Here is a 25,233-nt window from a genome sequence, read left to right as displayed (position 1 = left end):
AGTTTATTCTCACCAATTGAGAGATTTAATAATGTACAAATCATCAAAATGTTTGACTCTAAACCTTTATTTCCGTGTCTTTCAACACATTATTGACTGGTCCTTACATACATTTTGTTTTAGATCCATTTAAATGATTCTATAAATTTTTTTACCATTAATATTTGATTTATCGGATTTTAAAGGTAATTCCAGCTTAGGTGTACTGTAAAACTGGTCATAACTAAAATAGTAAATTTCCCACTTTAATTTTCACTGCCTAATGTCCTTTTATATGTAGGTTGCAGTGTTCCACGAAGGAACGGTATATTGGAATTTGGAAATCAAACAAATTATAAATTAGAAAAAGTCGTTTCTATCTGCTGCTTAAGTTTCGTAGAAAACCACACACTACTCGTCTTGACTTGTTTCAGTTGACCCTGCCTCTCTCATCAATCACTCTTCTTTCATTACTATAAAAACCCTCAAACATTCATCATCTTCACTTCATAACTTCATTTCAATTTGAAATATCATCTCTTCCTTAAACTTTATTACAATTTGCATCAAGAGTTCTTCTACCTTATTTATACATCTCATCTCATATATCACAAGCTTCCATAACAATGATGGTTAGTTAGTTCTTTTCTTCATCATTGGTGAATTTGCTTTTCGTATTCTAAATTAACAACCTTTGCTTTGTCTTAACTAACAACTACTTGAATTTTTTGTGTTACAGAAAGTTGTGTTAAAGTTGGAAATAAATGAAGACAGAATCAAGCAAAAAGCTATGAAAGCAGTCTCTGGCATTTCAGGTATTGAATTGACTCCAACTAAGCTTTTTTGTTTCATGAAGTTAAATTCAATTCAATTGAATTGAATTGTTTTAGTGATATACATACTGAGGTTTTATTTGTATTATTATTGCAGGGGTTGAATCTGTTTCAATGGACATGAAAGACAAGAAACTAACTTTAATAGGAGATATTGATCCGGTAAAAGTAGTTGCCAAGCTAAGAAAGTTTTGTCATGCGGAAATAATCTCTGTTGGAGCAGCTAAAGAGGAAAAGAAAGAAGAACCTAAAAAGAAGGAAGATGATAAGAAGGATTCAACAAAAATAAATATTATTGATCCATTCATGTTCTATGGAACTCATGGCTATTATAATCATCAGATGAAACCACAATACAATCCTTATTACGGTGCTGTTAGCGTTGAAGAGGATCCTAATAGCTGTGCCATCATCTAAGTTTTCTGTACTATGTTTGATAAAAAGTTAATCTGAAAAGTTGTTGTATATTTCTTTCTTTTTGTTTTGTAAAAGTAGTATATATATATATATATATATATATAACATGAGGCTTGCAAGACTAATCTTATACATTTTATTTGTATAATAAGTACAATATTAATCAATATGATCCTTTCTAATCTTAAACTTCAATTCGTTAAGTTGAACAAATATTCAAGAATTAATTGTTTCATTAATAAGGAAAATATTATAAACGCAAGTGTCAATCATGTACAGACCTTTTTCATAATAATTCAAATGTCTTTTGCTAAGTGACTTAAGTTGACTTCTTCTCTCTCATTTTCAGTCAGTCTTCTATTCCTTTAAAATAACTTCAAAAGCTTAGATAAACTTCACTACACCAATCCTTGTAGCCTCTGCCTCACCAAAGTCACCATCAATGAATGTTAGATTTTGTACATACTAGTTTTTGCTTTAGTTTCTTATGATGCAATAAAATGAATTCAAATTTTTGCTCTGTTTCCAATCCTACGTATAACTCATTAACCAACTACTGTCTTTTTTGTTTTTGTTTTTTCTAGTACAAGTACTTACATTCAAAGTTTGAGATCTCATATCATAAATTTAACCTAGGCCTCTCTTTAATTTCATTAAAAGATCATTTTTAATAGGGTAAAACGTTTTGTCTTCATATTTTGTTAAAACTGAAGTTAAGCATGGAAGAAATGTACTAGAAAGATCATGATTGGGATTGTGAAGTATTTCTTAAAACAATAAGTGATGAAGAGAAGGAAAATATATTTCGAGATTACAGAAATTAAAAGTCAAAGTAGTCAGAAAGTCAACCGAAGGAGTCGGAACAACATGGCGGCGGTGGAAGGTAGCCGTCAGAAATCATCAATGGCGGCAACTGAACGGTGGCAGTGGTTTGGTTTGGTCTGCGGTGGTTTGGACTTTTAGTCATCATGTCTGACTTTTTCGATTGGTGTGTTATGAGTTTCTTTTTTTCGATCTGTGAATCCATTCGTTTATGGGATGTGTTTTAGACTTGTTATAGATCCGTTGAGTTTCAATCGTTATAAATGTGTTTCTTGTCATTTTTATCTTAACAACCTTTAGAACTTCAAGAGGTGAAGACATTAAGAAAGGTTTGTGAATCCTCTTGATAATATTAAGGAGACCAGGATAAATTCTTAATAGTGTGTTATTGAAATTTAGAAAATCCTTGGAGATATCTAACGAGGATTCGGAAAAAATTCCAAACTCCTCGCCCCACGCTTGTGTGATTCATATATGTAGAGATAGATAAAGAGATCGAAAACACATGGAAACAATATATAGTTTTCTTTTGGAAACTTAAGTTGGTTATTTTCTTGTAACTCATTTGTAATCTTTTGTAACAACTTTTAGAAATATAGTGAATCAGAGAGTTGTTCTTTCTATCCGATTAGATTGTTAATAAAATAGGTTAAATGTTAACTCATATGTTGTGAGATATTTAAGCCCTTAAAATTTGAAATTTTACTGCTTTATTTGATTTTAATTTGCGTATTTAATTGATTTTTTTGTTTTACCTATATTAGTAAATACAACACTAGGTGCACGATCTTGTGAATTTTAAGTGTTTTTGCATGTGCAGTAGTTACTCTGGTGAAGAGTTTTGTCGCGGTAGGAATGTAATTCTTATTAAGTAGGCTTTAGGATCAGAAGATGGGGAATGGAATGGAAAACATCAAGAGGAAAGAGAAAAGAAAGGGAGATTGGCGTGGAAGAAGAATGTTGAGCTGGAAAGTAAAAAGATAAGATCAAAGCGCTAGAAAACAAAAGACTACAAAATAGTATAGCTGCTACAACGCACGACCTATCCCCTCTACACAATAGGTCTGCAACCAGACACTTTGTGCACTTCATGCGATGTGTAGCTCTCTTGGTACTAGTACGAAGTTGAAAGAATGAAGGGAGTATGTTGATTTTCATGGGCCCAACAATTATGGATAATTAAGAAAACCATTATCCAGTACCTTACGAAACCCTAGACGAGGCTTTCTATAAAAGGATCTCTTGGAAGAAATGAAGGGAGTTTCAGTCTTAGAAAGAGAAAAACAACTGAGTATAACTAGTGTGAAAGCAATTTGAGTCAGGTTTGGATAATTTCTTCTCTCTTCCTCTCAAGTATAAGGGACCAGTATCTGGCATGACATAGCACGTTTTTTGTTGATTGAAGATCGCAAGAAAATGAAGAAGTTACTTTTAGGTATTCATTTCTTTTTCATATTGTGTTTAAGAATGTTTAGCTTAGGAACCAATATTGTTTTATGTACTTAGCTCATCATAAACTAAACTGTTTTATGTTGAGCAATGTTAAGTTAATATGAATTAGTCATTTGTGTCATTTGATGTGATGTTAGTGGATGATTCTATCATGCATTTTCTTGTTATAAATCTGATTCTTTGGTCTTTCATCTAAAGAAAAAGATAAAATCTTATTGATGTGAGGAATCCATCAATAAGTGTAACTCATGATAAATATGATTGAAAATAGTAGGTTAGGCATTTCACTAGAATAGCTACTTTAGGCATAAAAAGATACAATCATATGGGAAATTTGGAAAGAAACAAGATATGCATTAAAGTTAAACGCGAGGCTTAGAAATTTGTCCCCTTACTTTCTTGCACATGTTTTTGATGTTGTAGGAATATACCATAAGATTACATTCCGACCTCATTTGATATGACATATCACATCATATACACAATAGATAAGTTATGTTAGTGGATCATTGCCCAACATATTCTCAATTATTGATTTCACTTATTTAAACCAAACTTAGTTATATCATTGTTTACTTAAAAGTTGAACTTGTGAAAACCATAAATTATTGTTATTTTTAATCATGCTCATTTACAAAAGATAGTTTTGCAAATCAATCTAAGTTATTACACTTCCTCTAGAACAACACCCTTACTTTTTATTATCACATGCTATTGTGGACCATGTATACTTGCGCGTTATATATTTTTCACCCAACAAGTTTTTGGGGTTGCTGTCGGGGATGTGTCAATAATATTTTGATTTTGTATAAAACATTATTTATTTTTGTGAAAAAAAGCATTTGAGATGCTGCATGCGTAGGTTGCTGACTCCATTATATAGAGGATATCCTGAGCCAGAGAGAACACTCATATTACTAAGGAGATTTTAAGCCATGAATACATGGATTATATGACCAGAGATCACAATGGCACAGTTCAAATTCAAGCCTATGATGTTCCAAATGTTACATTCAATAGGCCAATATTCAGGAGCTGCCATTGGAGATCCACATTTACACTTTAGACAATTCTTAGAAGTAGCTACCAATCTCAAAATACCTGGAATTACTCGATGCTTTCAGACTCAGATTGTTTATATACTCTCTTATGGATTGAGCCAAGAGTTGAATGAATTTTCTAGAGCCCAATTCCATGTTGAATGCCTTAGCTGAAATATTTTGCGCTAAATAATTTCCTCATGACAAGAATGCTAATATGAAGAATGACATTACTTCATTTAGACAAGGAGATTATGAGTATTTGTTTGATGCTTGGGAAATATTGAAGGAGATGTTAAAGAAATGTCATCACCATGGGATACCAATTTGTATTTAATTGGAAACATTTTATAATGGATTAATTTCATCCTCAAGAAACATGTTGGATGCATCCTCTAGTGGAGCTTTGCTATCATGGAGAAGGCTACAAGCTTATTGAAAGTATTATGACCAATACCTACCAATGACCAATTATAAGAGTCGTTGTGGTCTCCATTCAAAAGACTAAGCATTAAAAATTTGGAGAATCAAGTCGGGAAAACTCCTTATGCACTCAGTTTTAGAACTGTAGGAGCACTTCCAGGCTCCACATAACTCCAACATATACCTCTAAAGCCAAATGTATTGAAACATGCAAAGTTATCAAATAAAGAAGTGGAAAAGAATGTGAAGGATCAACACAAACAAGAGAACATCCACCAAGGGAAAATATGAATATTCCTGAAACAACACCCTTGGAGGAGAATGTGAAAATTGAGCAATCCATTTTGAAATCTTCCGATATGACTTATGCTCCTTAAAAGCAGTTCAATGATATGCCAAATGTTTACAAAATCAACTAATGTAAACTCTTTAGAGACTATGTTTAACCAATGTAAAAATTAAAATATTTCCAATAATATATATATATATATATATATATATATATATATATATATATATATATATATATATATATATATATATATATATATATATATATATATATATATATATAAAATGGCCATCTTAGTATAAAAAATGATTGTAGATATTTATGTAACTTGATTGTAATATAGTAAAAAAATTTGAAAAATCACTCAACATAAAGTTGTGTTATAGTGTTTCAACAATATATTTTATAAAATTTATTTTTTTATTTTTGGTTGGAGTTTAATAACGTTATACATTAGTGACAAAAACCGCGATGATTCATATGTGAATTAGATTTAAAAGTGAAAATTTAAAGATAAATAACATTATGATATATGTATAAAGAAGTTTGATATAATAATTAAAATATATTAGATTGTTGGAGTATTTTATTAAATATTTAATTTAATTTTATATTCTAAAATAATTATTTATTTATTTTTTATTTAGTTATATTAACTATTTATCAATTAGAAGCCTTAGTTAATTAGTAAACAAATAAAATAATAAAGCTAATTAGATTTTTAATTAAATAAATAATTATATATTTGATAAATTAATATGAATATGAATAAGCGTCACGTTGACACATTTCGGAGAAAAAAAATGAAAATTTTAATGGATTTATATACAAATTATGATGCACAATATTCAAATTGTATATTATCTTTACTCCTTACTTAAAGAGGTCTAAAGCATAAGGAATTTAGATTGAAGTAGGAACAGTCCTTAATTGATATTGATGTTTATCATCACTCTTTATTTCCGTGTCTTTCAACATTATTGACGGGTCCTTACATACATTTTGTTTTAGATCCATTTAAATGATGGTCATAACTAAAATAGTAAATTTTCCATTTCAATTTTCACTGCCTAATGTCCTTTTATAGATAGGTTGCAGTGTTCCACGAAGGAACGGTATATTGGAATTTGGAAATCAAATAAATTACTAAATTAGAAAAAGTCGTTTCTATCTGCTGCTGAAGTTTCGTAGAAAACCACACACTACTCGTCTTGACTGGTTTCAGTTGACCGTGCCTCTCTCATCAATCACTCTTCCTTCATTACTATAAAAAGATTCAAACAATCATCTTCATTTCATAACTTCATTTCAATTTGAAATATCATCTCTTCCTTAAACTTCTATTACAATTTGCATCAAGAGTTGTTCGATTCTTGCTTATAGCTCTCATCTCATATATCACAAGCTTCCATAACAATGATGGTTAGTTAGTTCTTTTCTTCATCATTGGTGAATTTGCTTTTCTTATTATAAATTAACAACCTTTGCTTTGTCCTAACTAACAACTACTTGAATTTTTTGTGTTACAGAAACTTGTGTTAAAGTTGGAAATAAATGAAGACAGAATCAAGCAAAAAGCTATGAAAGCAGTCTCTGGCATTTCAGGTATTTAATTTATTGGAATTATGCTTTTTTGTTTGTTTAATGAAATGAAATTATATTGAATTAAATTGTTTTAGTGATATATATACTGAGACTTTATTTGTAATATTATTGCAGGGGTTGAATCTGTTTCAATGGACATGAAAGACAAGAAACTAACTTTAATAGGAGATATTGATCCTTATAAAGTAGTGGCCAAGCTAAGGAAGTTTTGTCATGCGGAAATAATCTCTGTTGGACCAGCTAAAGAGGAAAAGAAAGAAGAACCTAAAAAGAAGGAAGATGATAAGAAAGATTCAACAAAAATAAATATTATTGATCCATTCATGTTCTATGGAACACATGCTTATTATAATCATCAGATGAAACAACAATACAATCCTTATTACGGTGCTGTTAGCGTTGAAGAGGATCCTAATAGCTGTGTCATCATCTAAGTTTTCTGTACTATGTTTGATAAAAAGTTAATCTGAAAAGTTGTTGTATATGTCTTTCTTTTTGTTTTGTAAAAGTAGTATATTGATTATGTAATATGAGGCTTGCAAGACTAATCTTATACTAGTACATTTTATTTGTGTGATAAGTACATTATTAATCAATATGATACTTTCTAAACTTAAACTTCAATTCTCAAAGTTGAACAAATATTCAAGTTATAAACACAAGTGTCAATCATGTACAGATCTGTTTCATAATAATTCAAATGTCGTATGCTAAGTGACTTAAGTTGACTTCTTCTCTCTCATTTTCAGTCAGCCTTCTATTCCTTTAAAATAACTTTAAAAACTTAGATAAATCATAAATGAATGTTAGATTTTGTACATACTAGTTTTTGCTTTAGTTTTTTATGATGCAATAAAATGAATTCAAATTTTTGCTCTGTTTCCAATCCTACGTATAACTCATTAACCAACTACTGTCTTTTTTTGTTTTTGTTTTTTCTAGTACAAGTACTTACATTCAAAGTTTGAGATCTCATATCATAAATTTAACCTAGGCCTCTCTTTAATTTCATTAAAAGATCATTTTTAATAGGGTAAAACGTTTTTTCTTCATATTTTGTTAAATCTGAAGTTAAGCATGGAATAAATGTTATAGAAAGATCATGATTGAGATTGTGAATTATTTCTTAAAACGTTACGTGATGAAGAGAAGGGAAATATATTTCGAGATTACATAAATTAAAAAGTCAAAGTAGTCAGAAAGTCAATATGGTGGCGGTGGAAGGTAGCCGTCGGAAATTGGCAATGACGGCAGTTGAACGGTTGCAGTGGTTTGGTTCGGTCTGCGGTGGTTTGGATTTTTAGTCATCATGTCTGATTTTTTCGATTGGTGTGTTATGGTTTTCTCTGTTTCGATATGTGAATCCATTCGTTTATGGTTTGTGTTTTGGACTTGTTACAGATCCGTTGAGTTTCAATCGTTATAAATGTGTTTCTCATCATTTTTGTCTTAACAACCTTTAGAACTTTAAGAGGTAAGAAGTTAAGAAAGGTTTGTGAATCCTAGTGGTAATATTAAGGAGACTAGGGTAAATTCTTAATAGTGTGTTATTGGAATTTAGGAAACCCTTGGAGATATCTAAAGGGGATTCGGAAAAAATTCCAAACACCTCACGCTTGTGTGATTCATATATGCAGAGATAGATAAAGAGATCGGAAACACATGGAAAGAATATATAGTTTTCTCTTGGAAACTTAAGTGGCTATTTTCTTGTAACTCATTTGTAATCTTTTGTAACAACTTTTAGAAGTATAGTGAATCAGAGAGTTGCTCTTTCTATCAGATTCGATTGTTAATAAAATTGGGTAAATGTTAACTCATATGTTGTGAGATATTTAAGCCCTTAACATTTGAAATTTTACTACTTTATTTGATTTTAATTTGCGTATTAAATTGAATTTTATTGTTTTAGCTATATTAGTAAATACAACACTAGGTGCTCGATCTTGTGAATTTTAAGTGTTTTTGCATGTGCAGTAGTTACTCTGGTGAAGAGTTTTGTCGCTGTAGGAATGCAATTCTTGTTGAGTAGGCTTTAGGGTCAAAAAATGGTGAATGGAATGGAAAACATCAAGAGGAAAGAGAAAAGAAAGGGAGATTGGTGTGGAAGAAGAAAGTTGAGCTGGAAAGTAAAAGGATAAGATCAAAGCGCTAGAAAACAAAAAACTACAAAGTAGTATAGCTACTACAATGCACGACCTATCCCCTTTGCACAATAGGTCTGCAACCAGACACTTTGTGTGCTTCATGCGATGTGTAGCTCTCTTGGTACTGGTACGAAGTTGAAAGAATGAAGGGAGTATGTTGATTTTCATGGGCCCAACAATTATGGATAAGTAAGAAAACCATTATCCAGTACCATACGAAACCCTAGACACGGCTGTCTATAAAAGGATCTCTTGGAAGAAATGAAAGGAGTTTCAGACTTAGAAAGAAGAAAACAACTGAGTATAACTTGTGTGAAAGAAATTTGAGTCAGGTTTGGATAATTTCTTCTCTCTTCCTCTCAAGTATAAGGCACCAGTATCTGGCATGACAGAGCACGTCTTTTCCTGATCGAAGATCGTAAGAAAATGAAGAAGTTACTTTTAGGTTTTCATTTCTTTTTCATATTGTGTTTAAGAATGTTTAGCTTAGGAACCAGTATTGTTGTATGTAGTTAACTCATCATAAACTAAACTATTTTATGTTGAGCAATTTTAAGTTAATATGAATTATTCATTTGTGTCATTTGATGTGATGTTAGTGGATGATTTTATCATGCATTTTCTTGTTATAAATCTAATTCTTTGGTCTTTCATCTAAGAAAAAGATAAAATCTTATTGATGTGAGGAATCCATCAATAAGTGTAACTCATGATAAATATAATTGAAAATAGTAGGTTAGACATTTCACTAGAATAGCTACTCTAGGCATAAAGAGATACAATCATATGGGAATTTTGGAAAGAAACAATGCATTAAAGTTAAACGCGAGGCTTAGGAATTTGTCCCCTTACTTTCTTGCACATGTTTTTGATGTTGTAGGAATATACCATAAGATCATATTTCGACCTCATTTGATACGACATATCACATCATATACACAATATATAAGTTATATTAGTGGATCATTGCCTAACATTTTCTCAGTTATTGATTTCACTCATTTAAACCAAACTTAGTTATATCATTGTTTACTTAAAAATTGAACTTGTGAAAACCATACATTATTGTTATTTTTACTCATGCTCATTTACAAAAGATAGTTTTGCAAATCAATCTAAGTTATTACACTTCCTCTAGAACAACACCCTTAATTTTTATTATCACATGCTATTGTGGACCATGTATACTTACGCGTTATATATTTTTCACCCAACAAGTTTTTGGGGTTGCTGTCGGGGATGTGTCAATAACATTTTGACTTTGTACAAAACATTATTTATTTTTGTGAAAAAAAAGCATTTGAGATGCTGCATGCGTAGGTTGTTGACTCCACTATACAGAGGATATCCTGAGCCAGGGAGAACACTCATATTACTAAGGAGATTTTAAGCCATGAATACATGGATTATATGACCAGAGATCACAATGGCACAGTTCGAATTCAAGTCTATGATGTTCCAAATGTTACATTCAATAGGCCAATATTCAGGAGCTGCCATTGGAGATCCACATTTACACTTTAGACAATTCTTGGAGGTAGCTATCAACCTCAAAATACTTGGAATTACTCGATGCTTTCAGACTCAGATTGTTTATATACTCTCTTATGGATTGAGCCAGGAGTTGAATGAACTCTATAGAGCCCAATTCCATAGTCATGTTGAATGCCTTAGCTGAAATATTTTGAGCTAAATACTTTCCTCCTGACAAGAATGCTAATATGAGGGAGATTACTTCATTTAGACAAGGAGGTTATGAGTATTTGTTTGATGCTTGGGAAATACTAAAGGAGATGTTAAGGAAATGTCATTAACATGGGATACCAATTTGTATTCAATTGGAAACATTTTATAATAGATTGATTCCATCCTCAAGAAACATGTTGGATGCATCCTCTAGTGGAGTTTTGCTATCATGAAGAAGGCTACAAGCTTATTAAAATTATTATGACCAATATCTACCAATGACCAATTATAAGAGTCATTGTGGTCTCCACTCAAAAGACTAAGCATTAAAATTTTGGAGAATCAAGTCAGACAAATTCCTTATGCACTCAGTTTTAGAACTGTAGGAGCACTTCCAAGCTCCACTAAAACTCCAACATCAATCTCTGGAGCCAAACGTATTGAAACATGCAAACTTATCAAATAGAGAAGTGGAAAAGAATGTGAAGGATCAACATAAACAAGATAACATCCACCAAGGGAAAATATGAATATTCCTGACCCAACAAAAATGGAGGAATCAAAGCCTACTGAAACAACACCCTTGGAGGAGAATGTGCAAATTGAGCAATCCATTTTGAAATCTTCCGGCATGACGTATGCTCCTTAAAAGCAGTTGAATGATATGCCAAATGTTGTAACAACACCCAAATTTGTACAAGAAAGGCCACCACCACCCTTTCCCTAAAGAATCAGAAAGGCTAAAAAAGAGCAGCAGTTTGACAAGTTCATGGAAATTCTAAAATAGCTTCATATCAATATACCATTGATTGAAGTCATTCAACAAATGCCAAAATATTTCAAATTCATGAAGGATGTTCTTAATAAAAGTATGAGAGTGAAATAATTTGTTATAGTGGCATTAACACAATAATGTTGTTAACTTGTTCGAGGAAAATTCCCTCTCAAGTTGAAAGATCTTGGAAGCTTTACTATACCATACAATATAGAAGATTCCTTTTCTTGAAGGGCATTAAGTGATCTTGGGGCAAGTATTAAACTCATGCCTTTATTTATCTTTAAGATGTTAGGCATTGGAGTTACCAAACCAACAATTATCACCTCTCAACTAGTTGACAAGAGCTTCTTCTACCCCAAGGAAAGATTGAAGATGTGTTGGTAAGAGTTGATAAGTTTGTATTGCCAGCAGATTTTATCATTATGGATTTTAGTGCTGATGAAGAGACTCTCACTCTATTTGGAAGACCATTTCTTGCCATGGGAAGAACATTAATAGACGTGGAAAGCATAAATCTGAATATGAGAGTCAATTAGTAGAAAGTGATATTCAATGTTTTGAATGCACTAAAGTACTTAGAAGAAGAGATTGTTGATTACTCATTAATTTCTAATTGGGAAAATATGATCCATAAGAACCTTATAAAGAGCGATGATAACTTGGAACACGAGTTGGGAAAGTTGGAAAAGGATGCATTGGTGAATGAAGGAATTGTAAGGGGGCCACTAATCAGGATTGAAGGAATGGGAGAACACATTGAAGTATTGGAGATTATAGCTAAAGTGAAAAAAGAAAATACTTCACCCATAGAGGTACCCTTAAAATAGAGCTGAAGCAACTACATGCCAACTTTCAATATGCTTACTTAGAGGCAGGACAAAGTTGCATGTGATCATTACCACTGAATTCTGATGAGCAGAGGTGTCAACTTCTGGCACTTCTGAAGAGGCATAAGAAAACTATTTCTTGGAAAATATCTAACATCAAGGGGACCAGCCCCGCTGTATGTATGTGTTGGAACAGGGATAGAGTATCGGGATTTGTTATCGTCTCCACAGGTATTATGTGATATTGCCGCCGTTCGACAGTTGTTAAGTTCTTAACTTATAGTAACAAGGGGGTTTTAGTTTTCGGTTACGGTAGCTTGCATAAAAAGTAAGAAATTGCGGTAAAAGTTTTGGTTTTACGATTTGAGAAAGATTGTCGAAGTTAGGGTTCGACGATCACTTTGCATGCATATGTTCGATCAAACAAAACTCATAAACTCCATTAGATGATAAACACATTCACAAAATCCTCCCAACGTGTTTATTTCTAACACATATTATGGGTTTTTCCCATTTTGACCCATTGTTGATTTCTCACACAATCTATCAAAATGACAACTTTTAGGTTTAACTTTTTAGTGAACAAACTCATTCTAAACTATCTCTAGCTAAAGAACAAGGATGGATGAAAACCTAGGTCAAGAGTTGGAAAACACCTTTCAATAATAAACCAACACAGAGAGTTATCAATAAAACAAGGTTTTCACCATACATTCATCATCAAAGAGTTTACAAATGAAGATCAACCCATATACATACAAAGCTTATGATCATCTACATCTAACCTTGACAAAATGAAAGACTTAGCTACTCATTTTCATGGTAGCTTGAACAATAAGTTTCGGAAGAAGGTTGATCAACATCCGAGTCGAAGAATCGAGATTGGATGAGAATCCACCTTCTTTTTGTAAAATATTGTCAAGAGAAGAAGAAGAATGAGAAATGGGGTTTTTAGGGCACAAAAATCACCTCCTAGCAAAAAAATAAGTAAAAAGATGATAAAAAGATCCCTCCCAAAAAGTAGCCCATACTACTTATAGAAATGGTTGTTGAGCTGTCATGCTCGCTAGGCGAGCAGAATGGTTCGCCTAGCGAGCCCCAAAATAAGTCACCAGAAGAGCCTGCGTCCAGAGGAATCATCCAAGACAAGTTTGCATTTGTTCGCTAGGCGAACAATCCTTCGCTAGGCGAAGCCCTCGCTTCTCTCATTCGCTCCAGCGAGTCTTGATGTTTTTGCTACTGGAAGTGTTCGCTACTTGCTCGCTGGATGCTCGCCTAGCGAATACTTCGCTACTTCCCTCGCCACAGCGAGTCTTGATGTTTTTGCTACTGGAAGTGTTCGCTACTTGCTCGCTGGATGCTCGCCTAGCGAATACTTTGCTATTTCCCTCGCCACAGTGAGTTTTGATCTTTTTGGTTCTGTCCAAGTTTAGGAGTGTTCGCTGGCATCTCGCCGCGTGCTCGCCTAGCGAATACTTCGCTACCTCACTCGCCTAGCGAACTTGCTTATGTTTGCTTATGTTTGCTTTCTTTCTTGGTTCCTTTGCCATCTTTCTTGTGCCTTAGTTTTCTACTCTTTCATGCCTAATTCCTGCACAATAACACACAAATTAAAGGTACCAAGATCATTTCACATAGTATTGCAAATCAACAAAAGCAAGGGCGGTTTCGAACACTTTTTCGACAAAAAGGAGTGAAAAATGCCCACATTTGATAGCTCAAATAAGCAAACTTGGGCATCTAACAGTATGCATATAATACTATTTTAAGATAATGCCAAGAATAATATTGAGAGTCAAAGAAGATTGAATTCCATCGTGAATGATGTGGTAAAAAAGGAGATCATCAAGTGATTGAATGCAGGAATCATTTACCCCATTTATGATAGTGTGTGGGTAAGCTATATTCAATGTGTTCCGAAGAAAGATGGCATGATAGTCATTTAAAATGAAAAGAATAAATTGATTCCTACAAGAAGTATCACCAGTAGGAGGATATGCATGGACTATAGGAATCTGAACAAAGCCACTCGTAAATATCACTTCCCTATCCCATTCGTTAATGGTTATTTGGGCTACAATCAAATTGCAATAGCCCCAAAAGATCATGACAAAATAACCTTTACATGCCCTTATGGAACCTTTGCCCTTAGAAGGATTCTATTTGGACAATGTAACGCTCCAGCAACTTTCGAACGTTGCATGTTGGTCATATTTTGTAACTATATAAAGTGTTCCATGGAAGTATTAATGGATGATTTTTTTAGTATTTGGAGAGTCATCAATAAAATTCTTAGACAACCTATAGTTGGTACTCACTCTTTGTAAAGATAGCAATTTGGTTTTAAATTAGAAGAAGTGTCATTTCATGGTTAAGGAAGGTATTGTTTTAGGGTACAAGGTTTCAAAGGTAGGATTAAAGGTGGATCAAGAAAATATTGAATTTATTGAGAAGATGCCTCCACCTTCCAACATTAAAGGAATACAAAGTTTCCTTGGCCATGTTATATTTTATTAAAGATTAATCAAGGAATTTTCAAAAATCATGAAGTCATTCTGCCAACTAGTGCAACATGACGTGCCATCTGTCTTTAGTAAGGAGTGTGACAAGGCATTCAGATTGTTAAAACAAGCTTTGGTTTCAACACCCATTATGAAAACTTATGATTGAACTAATATGTTAAAGCTTATGTGTGACGCTAATGACTTTGCTATTGGAGTTGTGTTAGGTCAAAGGAACAACAAGGTGTTCCACACCATTTACTATGCTAGTAGAACATTAATTGAAGCTCATATCAACTACTATACTACTGAGAATGAATTGTTGGCATTTGTGTTTGCATTTGACAAGTTTAGATCATACTTGGTGGGTACCAAGGTGATAGTATACAATGACCATGTAGAAATAAAATATTTTATTGCAAAGGAAGATGCAAAGCCAAGATTGATTAAATGAATGATGTTGTTGTGAGAATTTGACTTAGAAATAAGGGACAAGAATTGAGTGGAAAAATTAGTTGATTTTCATTTTTCAAGACTCCCTGATGAAGTCTAGAGGCATGACATTGAATACATCAAAGAGAACTTTCCTGATGAGTAACTGCTCATGATTAATTTTGGCATGAAACCATGGTATACAAGCATTGTAAATTATTTGGTCAGTGGGTATGTGTTGCATCTCGAAAAATATGACCCTTTGCAGGGTGTTCGCGCCCTCACGAAAAATGATATGAATAGAGTCGCCACCGAAATTTATTAATTCCAAAGAAGGAAAGGGAAAATATCAATAAAAACCTTAAAAGAAAAAAATGGTCGTCGCAATCAAATTCGTGTTTGGGAGTCGATTACGCAAGGGGAAGGTGTTAGCACCCCTTATATCCATTGTAATCAATGAGAACCTTTTAGTTAGACTTGCGATTGAATTTTAGCTATCATTATTTTTTCCTCCACTTATTTCGAGCTATGAAAAGAAAATAAATAAATAATATTTTTTAGGCTTTTATGTTAATGTGTTTGACAAAATTTCAAAATCCTGCTCTTACGTATCTCCAGGTGCGATGAAAAACTCAAGGCTATGTAGCTCTTTGTAGAAAATGAGTGTTGGTTTATTGGCTTCAGTGAACACATGTTTAGGTCGCATTCCAGCGGTTTAAAAGTTTGGTTTGTATGCTCGTGGGGGAGGTTTAAGCGCTTGTTTGTTTCGTGGTAGAATGAACTAAATAATGTTTCTTTTGAAAAGGTTTTCGATCGCGCGAGGGAGAGAAAAAGATAGGTTTGATTGAGTTAATTTTGTTTTAGACTTAGAGGATGATTATTCATAACTTGAAAGCTATTAAAACTTGGTTCTAGTACTCGGGACTATGAATGGACCTTTCACCTAGGTCTTTTTCTTTCTAATTTGTTTTGCGAAAAAGTTCAAACATTTACAAGTGTTCTAAGGAAAAGACAAACACTTAGGCTTGCAAGCTATTAAAACTTGGGCCAAATGTTTGGGACTCTGACTGGATCTTTCACCTAGGTAGTCTTTTTCATTCGATTTATTGCGAAAATGAGACATATTTGGATTTTGACGAAAGACGAGTATTTATGACTTACAAGCTATTACAACTTGGGCCTAATACTTGGGGCTATGACCGGACCTTTACACAGGTAGTATTTTTATTTCATTATTATTTTAAATAGTCAAAGTATAAATTAATCATTTTGACTTTGATTATAAAAAGAGCTTTGTTGGGTCAAGTGTTTGATTCGCGTTACATAGTGAAATGGAAATGGTTTGAAGTATGTCAGATTTAAGAATCCACTTGGCGTTGGGACCAATGTTTTTGTAAATCTCACTTGGAGTTGGACAAAGGGTTTTGTTTATTGAAAATGTTTATTCAATAATCATTTATTATTTAATTACAAAGATGATCACAAATGCATAATTAAGTCAGGATTAACAATGAATAAAAAGTATGATTAAACAAATAAGCAATCAACTGAATAGGGTGAAATTAATTAATTAAAATTTAATCAAATTAATTAACTAAGATAATTAAAAATGATTATCATGATTAATTGGTTAATTCAACCATTAATAATTTTAATCAAACTTAGTTATCCAATTTAATTAATTGAAATAAAAATAATTAATCAAATAAAAGATAGAGGGTGCATTATTGCAAAGAGACGCATACAAAGCCTAATGTGCTCAAAGCATGTTTATACATATAGACAACAAGAGTGGAATGTCACACGCAAGGACCATAACGCGGTAAAGTATCACATCAATATTTCAAAAGTTCAGCAGCATAACAACGTATAACATACATCAAAACCACGAATTTAATCCGATTTTACACAACACAAATCAATGAAATAAAATGACATCAACCAACTTATTTATATTCTTGCAAAGTTATTTATAGCATATATGAGATGCAATGATTAATGGGCTTAACATCTCACATCCAAATGCTCCAAATATAAAACTTCTTCTAAAACCTAGATGATAATAATAATAATAATAATAATAATAATAATAATAATAATAATAATAATAATAATAATAATAATAATAATAATAATAATAATAAAACATCCAACAAAATTAAAGTAAAAAAATAACAAAATGTAAAATGCTTGTTTGACCTTTTCCAAAATAAGTCACAACCAATAGAAAATGACCATCTTATTTGAAACAATAAAAAATAAACCAAAAGTAAAACCAAAAAGGAAAAATTAGTTCGTTCATAATAATTCTTTTCCATCTGTATCACGTTTTCGCTTCACACCCTAACACCTCAATTCATCGTAATTCTTTTCCACCTGTATCACGTTTTCGCTTCACACCCTAACACCTCAATTCATCGTAATTCTTTTCCACCTGTATCACGTTTTCGCTTCACACCCTAACACCTCAATTCATCATAATTCTCTTCCACATGTATCACATTTTCGCTTCACACCCTAACACCTCAATTTAAATTTCCAAATTCAAAACAAGAAGACACGATACATATCAACATAATATGGATTTAAAATGGATGAAGGGTTAGTTACCGAAGAGGATTAAACTCGTGGCGGTGATATGGTAGAAATGAATCCGATGCAGATTGATGGTGGTTGGTTGGAGAAGCTTGGACGGATCCATCGGTTACGTATATGTAGGTCGACAGAGGAGTTATCGTTGGTGCAAGTTGTGGTTGGTTCATGAGCTTTAATGTTGATGTGAAAAAGATGTTAGTGTGGTGGTTCTGGCGGGGTTAGGAGGAGGGACAATAGTTGATTTTGTTTGTGGGTGTGGTGGATGTTTGGACGGAGGAAAGGAGGACATGTGGAGGTTGAAGTTGCAAGAAGGTGGTGGCTCTGGAAAATTTGCAGAAGGTTGGTGTGGTGGTGTTCTGTTGAAAATGAAGAAGGAGGATCAATGGAGGGAGAGAGAGGATTGATAAGTTCGCATGGCAAAGGAATGGTTCAAGGAAGAAGGTGGTGTGAAAGGCATGGTGGTGAAGGTCCGTTAGAAGGTGGTTTGAATGGGAGAGTGTGTGTTGTCGGTGAAGGGTAGTTCAAGGTTTCTACGCAATGGTTTTAAGGTGGCTTGATGGGAGAGTGGAAAAGTGGAATAAGATGAAGGGAGGTTCTTGGGTGATGATTAAAAATACCAACAAGTTCTCTTATATATTTTAAATGATTAAAAATGAATTTTAAATAAAATAAAATAAAATCTTCTTAATAAAAACAAATAAAACCAAATGATTATTTATTTGTTGCTATTTATTTTTTCTAGATATTTTGATAAAAAAATAAAACTAAAAGGAATTAAAATGAATAAAGATTGGTCGTGAAAATGCACGAAAATGTTTAAACTACATGAAATATACTTCAGTAAAACAGATAGGTAAAGATCAAATTTTGGTAGTAAAAAACGTCTGGTTGAAAAGGATCACGCTGATCAAAATACGACCGCAAATGGGGTCGGAACAATTAAACGAGCACATCAGGTTAAACTACGTAAATCTCAGGTCAATAAAACTGATGTCTGCAAGCCCGATCTTTAAATTTTCAACCCGCTAATTTTATGCACATTTGAGAATCGATTCAACCGGTATGTCCATAAAATCAAAAAAAATTCTAAGTAAAACAAAGTGAAGTTGGATGCAGGAAAGTTTGAAATGCCCAGACAAAATTGGGGTATGACAGAGTGTTTTACCATAATTTCACTCCCAATGAAGAAAGAGGTTCTTTCATATGTCTCCGAGTTATTTCTGATATGAACCCTTTTTGTATAAGAGATATGTTAATAAATTGTTGAGGATATTTGTAGACCACCTAGAGGCACGTCAAATCTTGACAGCTTTCCATGATGGACCTTATGCAAGAAACTTTGGAGGAATCAGAACTGCTCTAAAAGTGTTACAGTCAGGTTACTTATGGCCCTCTATATTTAAAGATGCTAATGCATTAGTTAAGTAATGTGACATATGCCAAAGGGTAGGAAATATTTTAACGAGGCAAGGAATGCCCACTACGCCAAAAATGACTTTTAACAGCGCATCTTAGACAGCGCTTTTAAAAGAAAGCGCTGTCTAAGGTTAAAATTAAAATAAAACACGGAAAATGTTCCAAAAAAGTAATGAAAGCGCTGTCTAAGGGGGGGTCTTAGACAGCGCTTTTAGAAAGCGCTGTCTAAGACCCCCCCCTTAGACAGCGCTTTTAGAAAGCGCTTTTAAATATAGACCTTAGTCAGCGCTTTTGATAAAGCGCTGTCTAAAGTCTTTAAATTTAAAAAAAAAATTAAAACCAAAAGCGCTGTCCTCTTTCCCTCTTCATTTTTCCTCTACTCATTCTGCTCCCAATTTACACTTCACTGACACACACACACAAACACCAATTTCCTCCAATCCAATCAACCCTAAAAACCCCATTTTTCTCTCTAGTGTCGGTGATCCACTTCATTTTCAAACACCATAAAAAAAAATCCCAACCAATTCACACCATTGTTGAATCCTTCAAAAAAAACCGCAACAATGTCATCATCAACCAAGCCACCGCACTACGCCACAAGCGGTTTGGTGATAGGTTACGCTCTCTGTTCAAGCTTGTTAGCGATAATCAACAAATACGCCATCACTCAATTCAACTACCCTGGTCTCTTAACCGCTTTACAGTACCTCACTTCAGCTCTCGGCGTTTACCTTTTCGGAAAATTAGGGTTTCTTCATCACGATCCTTTCACCATTCCGATCGCCAAGAAATTCTTCCCTGCCGCACTCGTTTTCTTCCTCGCTATCTTCACCAACACGAATCTACTCCGTCACGCTAACGTTGATACCTTCATTGTTTTCAGATCTCTTACCCCTCTTCTTGTTGCTCTCGCTGATACCGCTTTTCGAGGTCAACCTTCGCCTTCTAACCTTACTTTTTTCTCGCTTGTTGTTATTCTTGCTGGTGCCGTTGGTTATGTTGCTACCGATTCGGGTTTTACTCTTACCGCTTATTCATGGGCTTTTGCTTATTTGGTTACGATTACTACTGAGATGGTTTATATCAAGCATATGGTTATGAGTCTTGGGTTGAATACTTGGGGTTTTGTTCTTTATAACAATGTCTTGTCTTTAATGATTGCTCCTTTCTTTTGGTTTCTAACTGGAGAGAATTTTGAGGTTTCGAATGCGATTAATTCGAGTACCGGGAGTTTGTTTGAGATGAATGCGTTTCTTGCGGTTTCTTTGTCTTGTGTGTTTGGTTTGCTTATCAGTTTCTTTGGATTTGCTGCGAGAAAAGCGGTTTCGGCTACTGCTTTTACGGTTACTGGGGTTGTGAATAAGTTTCTCATGGTGGCTATTAATGTGACGATTTGGGATAAGCATGCTAGCCTGCTGGTCTGGTTTGTTTGCTTTTTACTATAATTGGGGGAGTTCTTTATCAGCAATCGGTTACTGGGAATGGTTCGCAACAACGGGATGCGGTGGTGGTGACTAAGCAGAGTGATATTGAAAGTAATCTTGTTGGTGATGGTGATTTGGAAGATGAGAGTGAAGTAAAGGGTAAACTTGCTTCTTTATGAGTATTTTGTGTTGTTATTTGTTTTTAGTTTAGTACTTGACTTGGTGTTTAAGCTGTAATGAACTATGAATGTTGTCTTTTATTAACAACATTCGGAAAATTTTATATAGCTTGAGGTATTATTTTCATAATGATTTGAAATCTAGGTATTATTTTAACAACATTCGGAGAATGTTGAGAAATAACTCTGCATTGTTCTTCATTTCTTAACTCTTTCTGCAATTTCTCCACTGCTTAATTTTCATAGTTCAAACCTCCCTTGCCTCCAAAGCTAGGTAAGTCATCAATGGCATTGTGTATTATGATGGATCCTGCCACGTTGATTCATGATTTACTACTTGTGCATACTCTCTGATTGAATTTCCAATTATTTTGGATGATTCTGACTGTTAAATTATTGTTCTTTTCGATGCAGAATTGCTAGGACCAGCACTCATCAGGTGAAACACTGTTATTTAATAGCATTTGTTATTTTTTTCTGTTGATTTTTTTTTGTGATTTTATCCCTTTAATCCTTAATATCTGTTTTTTGTTTTGTTTGTGTTGGATAGATTGGAAGTAGGGTGGCATGGAGCAGAAATTATGCGGCGAAAGAGATCAAGTTTGGCGTTGATGCTCGTGCTTTGATGCTTAAGGGTGTTGAAGAGCTTGCTGAGGCAGTTAAAGTAACCATGGGTCCCAAGGTAACTAAGCAAATCTTCCTTTGATTCAATCATCACACACATTTATTCATTAAGCACTAGTTTTGTTTGTAGCAATGGAAGATAATAGATATCATGTTATACAATATTGACCCATTATTTATTTGGTGCTGATTGTGATTCTTAAATTTGGCTTTACGTGTTTGTAGGGACGTAATGTTGTGATTGAGCAAAGTTTTGGTGCCCCTAAAGTGACTAAAGACGGAGTCACTGTTGCTAAGAGCATTGAGTTCAAGGATAAAGTCAAGAATATTGGTGCCAGTCTTGTAAAGCAGGTTGCAAATGCTACCAATGATGTTGCTGGTGATGGTAAGCTGTTATATCCATGATAGATTATACTTTTTAGTTGTTCCTCAGCATTGATTCAGTTTTATAATTGTTAGAAATTAAATTTAAATACTGTCACATTGGACAAGCTGATGTTGAATGGTCTAAATTTTGGCAGGAACCACTTGTGCTACAGTTCTTACCCGGGCAATATTTGCGGAAGGGTGCAAATCAGTTGCAGCTGGAATGAATGCAATGGACTTGAGGCGAGGTATAAATATGGCTGTTGATGCTGTCGTAACAAGCTTGAAAAGCAGAGCACGGATGATTAGCACTTCGGAAGAAATAGCTCAGGTCAGTATATCAAATATTTAGAGCTAATAATAAGCATATTCCAAGAAAGTGGAGAAAGTGGAGAAAGTGGAGAAAGTGGAGCTAATAATAGCACTTTTGTATTTTTATTATTGCAATGATAGGTTGGGACAATATCTGCCAATGGAGAGAGAGAAATTGGTGGGTTAATTGCAAAGGCCATGGAGAAAGTTGGCAAAGAAGGTGTAATCACAATTGCAGTAAGTTGTTATATGCTCATCGTGCATAAATAATCATTTATCTAGGTTTTATTTGTTTTATGGATTTGGGAGCATACTGTTATTCATGCAGTGTTTTTATTGTGCCTTTCCTTTTTCCCCTTTATCCTCCAATGGGGTTCATACTTCGGCATGTATGCCATGCACTTTGTGATATGCTGGGATATAACTTTTGAGCTGTTTCAGGATGGCAAGACATTGCTCAATGAGTTGGAAGTTGTTGAAGGAATGAAGCTTGACAGAGGCTATATTTCTCCGTATTTCATTACAAACCAGAAGAACCAGAAATGTGTATGTTCTATATCATTGCCTCTACACAGCATCATTAGAAGTATTTGCATATAATACTTTCTAGCAAGCTTGTTAGTCCCACTCTGTCTTCCATTTTTGCTCTGTTATACATATATCTGTTTTCTGGATTGGATTTGTAGCTTGTTTTTAACGTGTAGGCTATTTTCCAACTGTTTCTTTTTTTTCTTAACATGAGTCATTGCTCTACTCGGCATGGCTTCGCTTACCAGCCGAAGTTGATTACAATACAAGAAAGGTTCGTATTTAAAGCTTGGGACACTTTGCGATTTTCTTTTATACTTGATTCATTAATCGAGATATCTGATAAATGGTTGTAGATGTTCATTGAGGAAGTAATGGAACTAGTGGAGCTCAATCCATTGAGAAACTCTTTGGTTGGTTTGCCTGGCGTGAACGGTCTTTCAACCGAACAACGTAAGAGGCTAACTATAGCAGTTGAGTTAGTTGCCAACCCTTCCATAATTTTCATGGATGAGCCTACATCTGGTTTAGATGCTAGAGCTGCTGCAATTGTTATGCGAACCGTTAGAAACACAGTTGACACAGGAAGAACAGTTGTTTGCACCATTCATCAACCAAGTATCGACATATTCGAAGCTTTTGACAAGGTAAGAAATGATTTCGATAAAAAAAACAAGTGTTTTCTGATTCTTCATCTTCTGGACTTGAAAATTGAAATGACATATCTTATCATACATATATGATTTCTTTTAGTTATTCCTGATGAAGCGCGGAGGACAAGAAGTATACGTTGGGCCGTTGGGTCGTCATTCGAGTCAACTGATCAAGTATTTTGAGAGCATTGAAGGGGTTAGTAAAATCAAAGATGGCTATAATCCAGCAACATGGATGTTGGAAGTTACGAGTTCGGCGCAAGAACTTACTTTAGGTGTTGATTTTAATGATACATACAAAAACTCTGAGTTGTTTAGGAGAAACAAGCAACTTATAGAAGAATTAGGCAAACCTGCTTATGGTTCAAAGGATCTTCATTTCTCCACCCAATACTCACAGTCATTTTCGGTCCAATGCTTGGCTTGCTTATGGAAACAACATTGGTCGTATTGGCGCAATCCGCCATATACTGCTGTGAGGTTCTTCTTCACTACTTTCATAGGCTTGATGTTTGGAACAATATTCTGGGATCTTGGCAGGAAATAGTAAGTGAAACTTCAATTATTAATCTGTTTTTCTTTCCAAGTTGAACAAATTCTAACCTCTTTTGTTGATTTTCAGCTCAAATAGACAAGATCTGTTTAATGCGTTCGGTTCGATGTATACTGCTGTTCTCTTCCTTGGGGTCCAGAATTCATCGGCTGTACAACCCGTGGTAGCCGTTGAAAGATCTGTCTTCTATAGAGAAAGAGCTGCTGGAATGTATTCTGCCTTGCCCTATGCATTCGCACAGGTAAAAAAAATCTCAACCTGAGCCGTCGTAAGTTTTTGGAAGCCCTGTGTAAGCTAGTCACGCTTCAAACTAGACAAAAGAACTAGTGACCCTATTTCACCATGATGTTTCATAGAATTCACTTTCTTTTGTGACAGGTTATAATAGAACTACCTTATGTTTTTATCCAAGCTATATCATATGGTGTGATAGTTTATGCGATGATTGGATTTGATTGGACTCTAGAGAAATTCTTTTGGTACATATTTTTCATGTACTTTACATTGTGCTACTTCACCTTCTATGGAATGATGGCAGTAGCAATAACTCCAAATCACCATGTCGCGTCAATCGTGGCTTCTGCATTCTATGCGATTTGGAATCTCTTTTCAGGATTCGTCGTTCCACGACCGGTAAGTGTAACACGGATGACCAACCTTAAATGTATTTATTTGATGTACATACAATGTTCTAAGTTTTTACGACGATGACAGATGATTCCGGTGTGGTGGAGATGGTACTATTGGGCATGTCCTGTGGCTTGGACTATATATGGATTGATAGCATCACAATTTGGAGATATAAACATCATGATGGAATCAGAAAATGAAACAGTTCAAGAATTCATAACAAGTTACTTTGGTATCAAGCATGATTTCATAGGTGTTTGTGCAGCTGTTGTTGTTGGGACAGGAGTGCTCTTTGCATGTATTTTTGCTGTCTCAATCAAACTCTTCAACTTCCAAAGACGGTAGATTAGGCGCCAATTTTGATGGATTCTCTTCACTTTCAAATTTTTGTACATGATTACTATGTATATTTATACTCTTCTCGTTCATTTTAAATATTATCTAACGGAGAATTTTTAATATAATCCTTATCGATGTTTCTGAATATTTTTAAAATGTATGAACGATTATTTATCTTAAAAAATTGACGTCAAATATAATATTTATTAGTTTTTTTGTGTGCTTATTTTCAAAATAATGTAACATAAAATAGTAAAAATAACTAAAATAAAATTTTCGTATACCTTAGACAGCGCTTTTGTAAAAAGCGCTGTCTAAGGGGGGGATTAGAAAGCGCTTTAGGCAAAAGCGCTGTCTAAGGGGGGGGGGGGGGGGGG

The 25,233-nt window shown here is 34.0% G+C and overlaps 4 protein-coding genes, 1 non-coding gene and 1 pseudogene across 5 annotated transcripts; 5 read left to right on the top strand and 1 right to left on the bottom strand.

Moving 5' to 3' along the window:
* Nucleotides 1-420: 420 nt before the first annotated feature.
* On the top strand, nt 421-1,279 carry LOC127097503 (heavy metal-associated isoprenylated plant protein 39). Its single transcript, XM_051036000.1, has 3 exons — nt 421-611; nt 719-794; nt 910-1,279. The coding sequence occupies exons 1-3, from the start codon at nt 606-608 to the stop codon at nt 1,227-1,229; spliced, it is 402 nt and encodes a 133-aa protein (XP_050891957.1). The 5' UTR covers nt 421-605; the 3' UTR covers nt 1,230-1,279.
* Nucleotides 1,280-4,757: 3,478 nt separating this feature from the next.
* LOC127099406 (small nucleolar RNA R71) lies at nt 4,758-4,864 on the bottom strand. Its single transcript, XR_007793910.1, has one exon. It is a non-coding gene; the product is annotated as a small nucleolar RNA R71 (small nucleolar RNA).
* A 1,545-nt stretch (nt 4,865-6,409) lies between these two features.
* On the top strand, nt 6,410-7,443 carry LOC127097502 (heavy metal-associated isoprenylated plant protein 39). Its single transcript, XM_051035999.1, has 3 exons — nt 6,410-6,680; nt 6,788-6,863; nt 6,978-7,443. Exons 1-3 carry the CDS (start codon nt 6,675-6,677, stop codon nt 7,295-7,297), a joined length of 402 nt encoding a protein of 133 aa, XP_050891956.1. The 5' UTR covers nt 6,410-6,674; the 3' UTR covers nt 7,298-7,443.
* A 12,258-nt stretch (nt 7,444-19,701) lies between these two features.
* Nucleotides 19,702-20,908, top strand: LOC127097501 (GDP-fucose transporter 1-like; annotated as a pseudogene).
* Nucleotides 20,909-21,136: 228 nt separating this feature from the next.
* Nucleotides 21,137-22,772, top strand: LOC127096064 (chaperonin CPN60-2, mitochondrial). Its single transcript, XM_051034685.1, has 7 exons — nt 21,137-21,168; nt 21,266-21,290; nt 21,402-21,533; nt 21,701-21,860; nt 21,997-22,172; nt 22,295-22,390; nt 22,595-22,772. The coding sequence occupies exons 1-7, from the start codon at nt 21,137-21,139 to the stop codon at nt 22,751-22,753; spliced, it is 780 nt and encodes a 259-aa protein (XP_050890642.1). The 3' UTR covers nt 22,754-22,772.
* Nucleotides 22,773-23,038: 266 nt separating this feature from the next.
* LOC127097505 (pleiotropic drug resistance protein 1-like) lies at nt 23,039-24,975 on the top strand. The gene is made up of 5 exons (XM_051036002.1): nt 23,039-23,328; nt 23,435-23,880; nt 23,957-24,128; nt 24,266-24,520; nt 24,602-24,975. Exons 1-5 carry the CDS (start codon nt 23,056-23,058, stop codon nt 24,860-24,862), a joined length of 1,407 nt encoding a protein of 468 aa, XP_050891959.1. The 5' UTR covers nt 23,039-23,055; the 3' UTR covers nt 24,863-24,975.
* Nucleotides 24,976-25,233: the final 258 nt, after the last annotated feature.

The sequence above is a fragment of the Lathyrus oleraceus genome, chromosome 6, assembly GCF_024323335.1.
Source record: "Lathyrus oleraceus cultivar Zhongwan6 chromosome 6, CAAS_Psat_ZW6_1.0, whole genome shotgun sequence".
NCBI lineage: Eukaryota > Viridiplantae > Streptophyta > Magnoliopsida > Fabales > Fabaceae > Lathyrus > Lathyrus oleraceus.
This window is presented reverse-complemented; position numbering and strand designations above follow the sequence as displayed.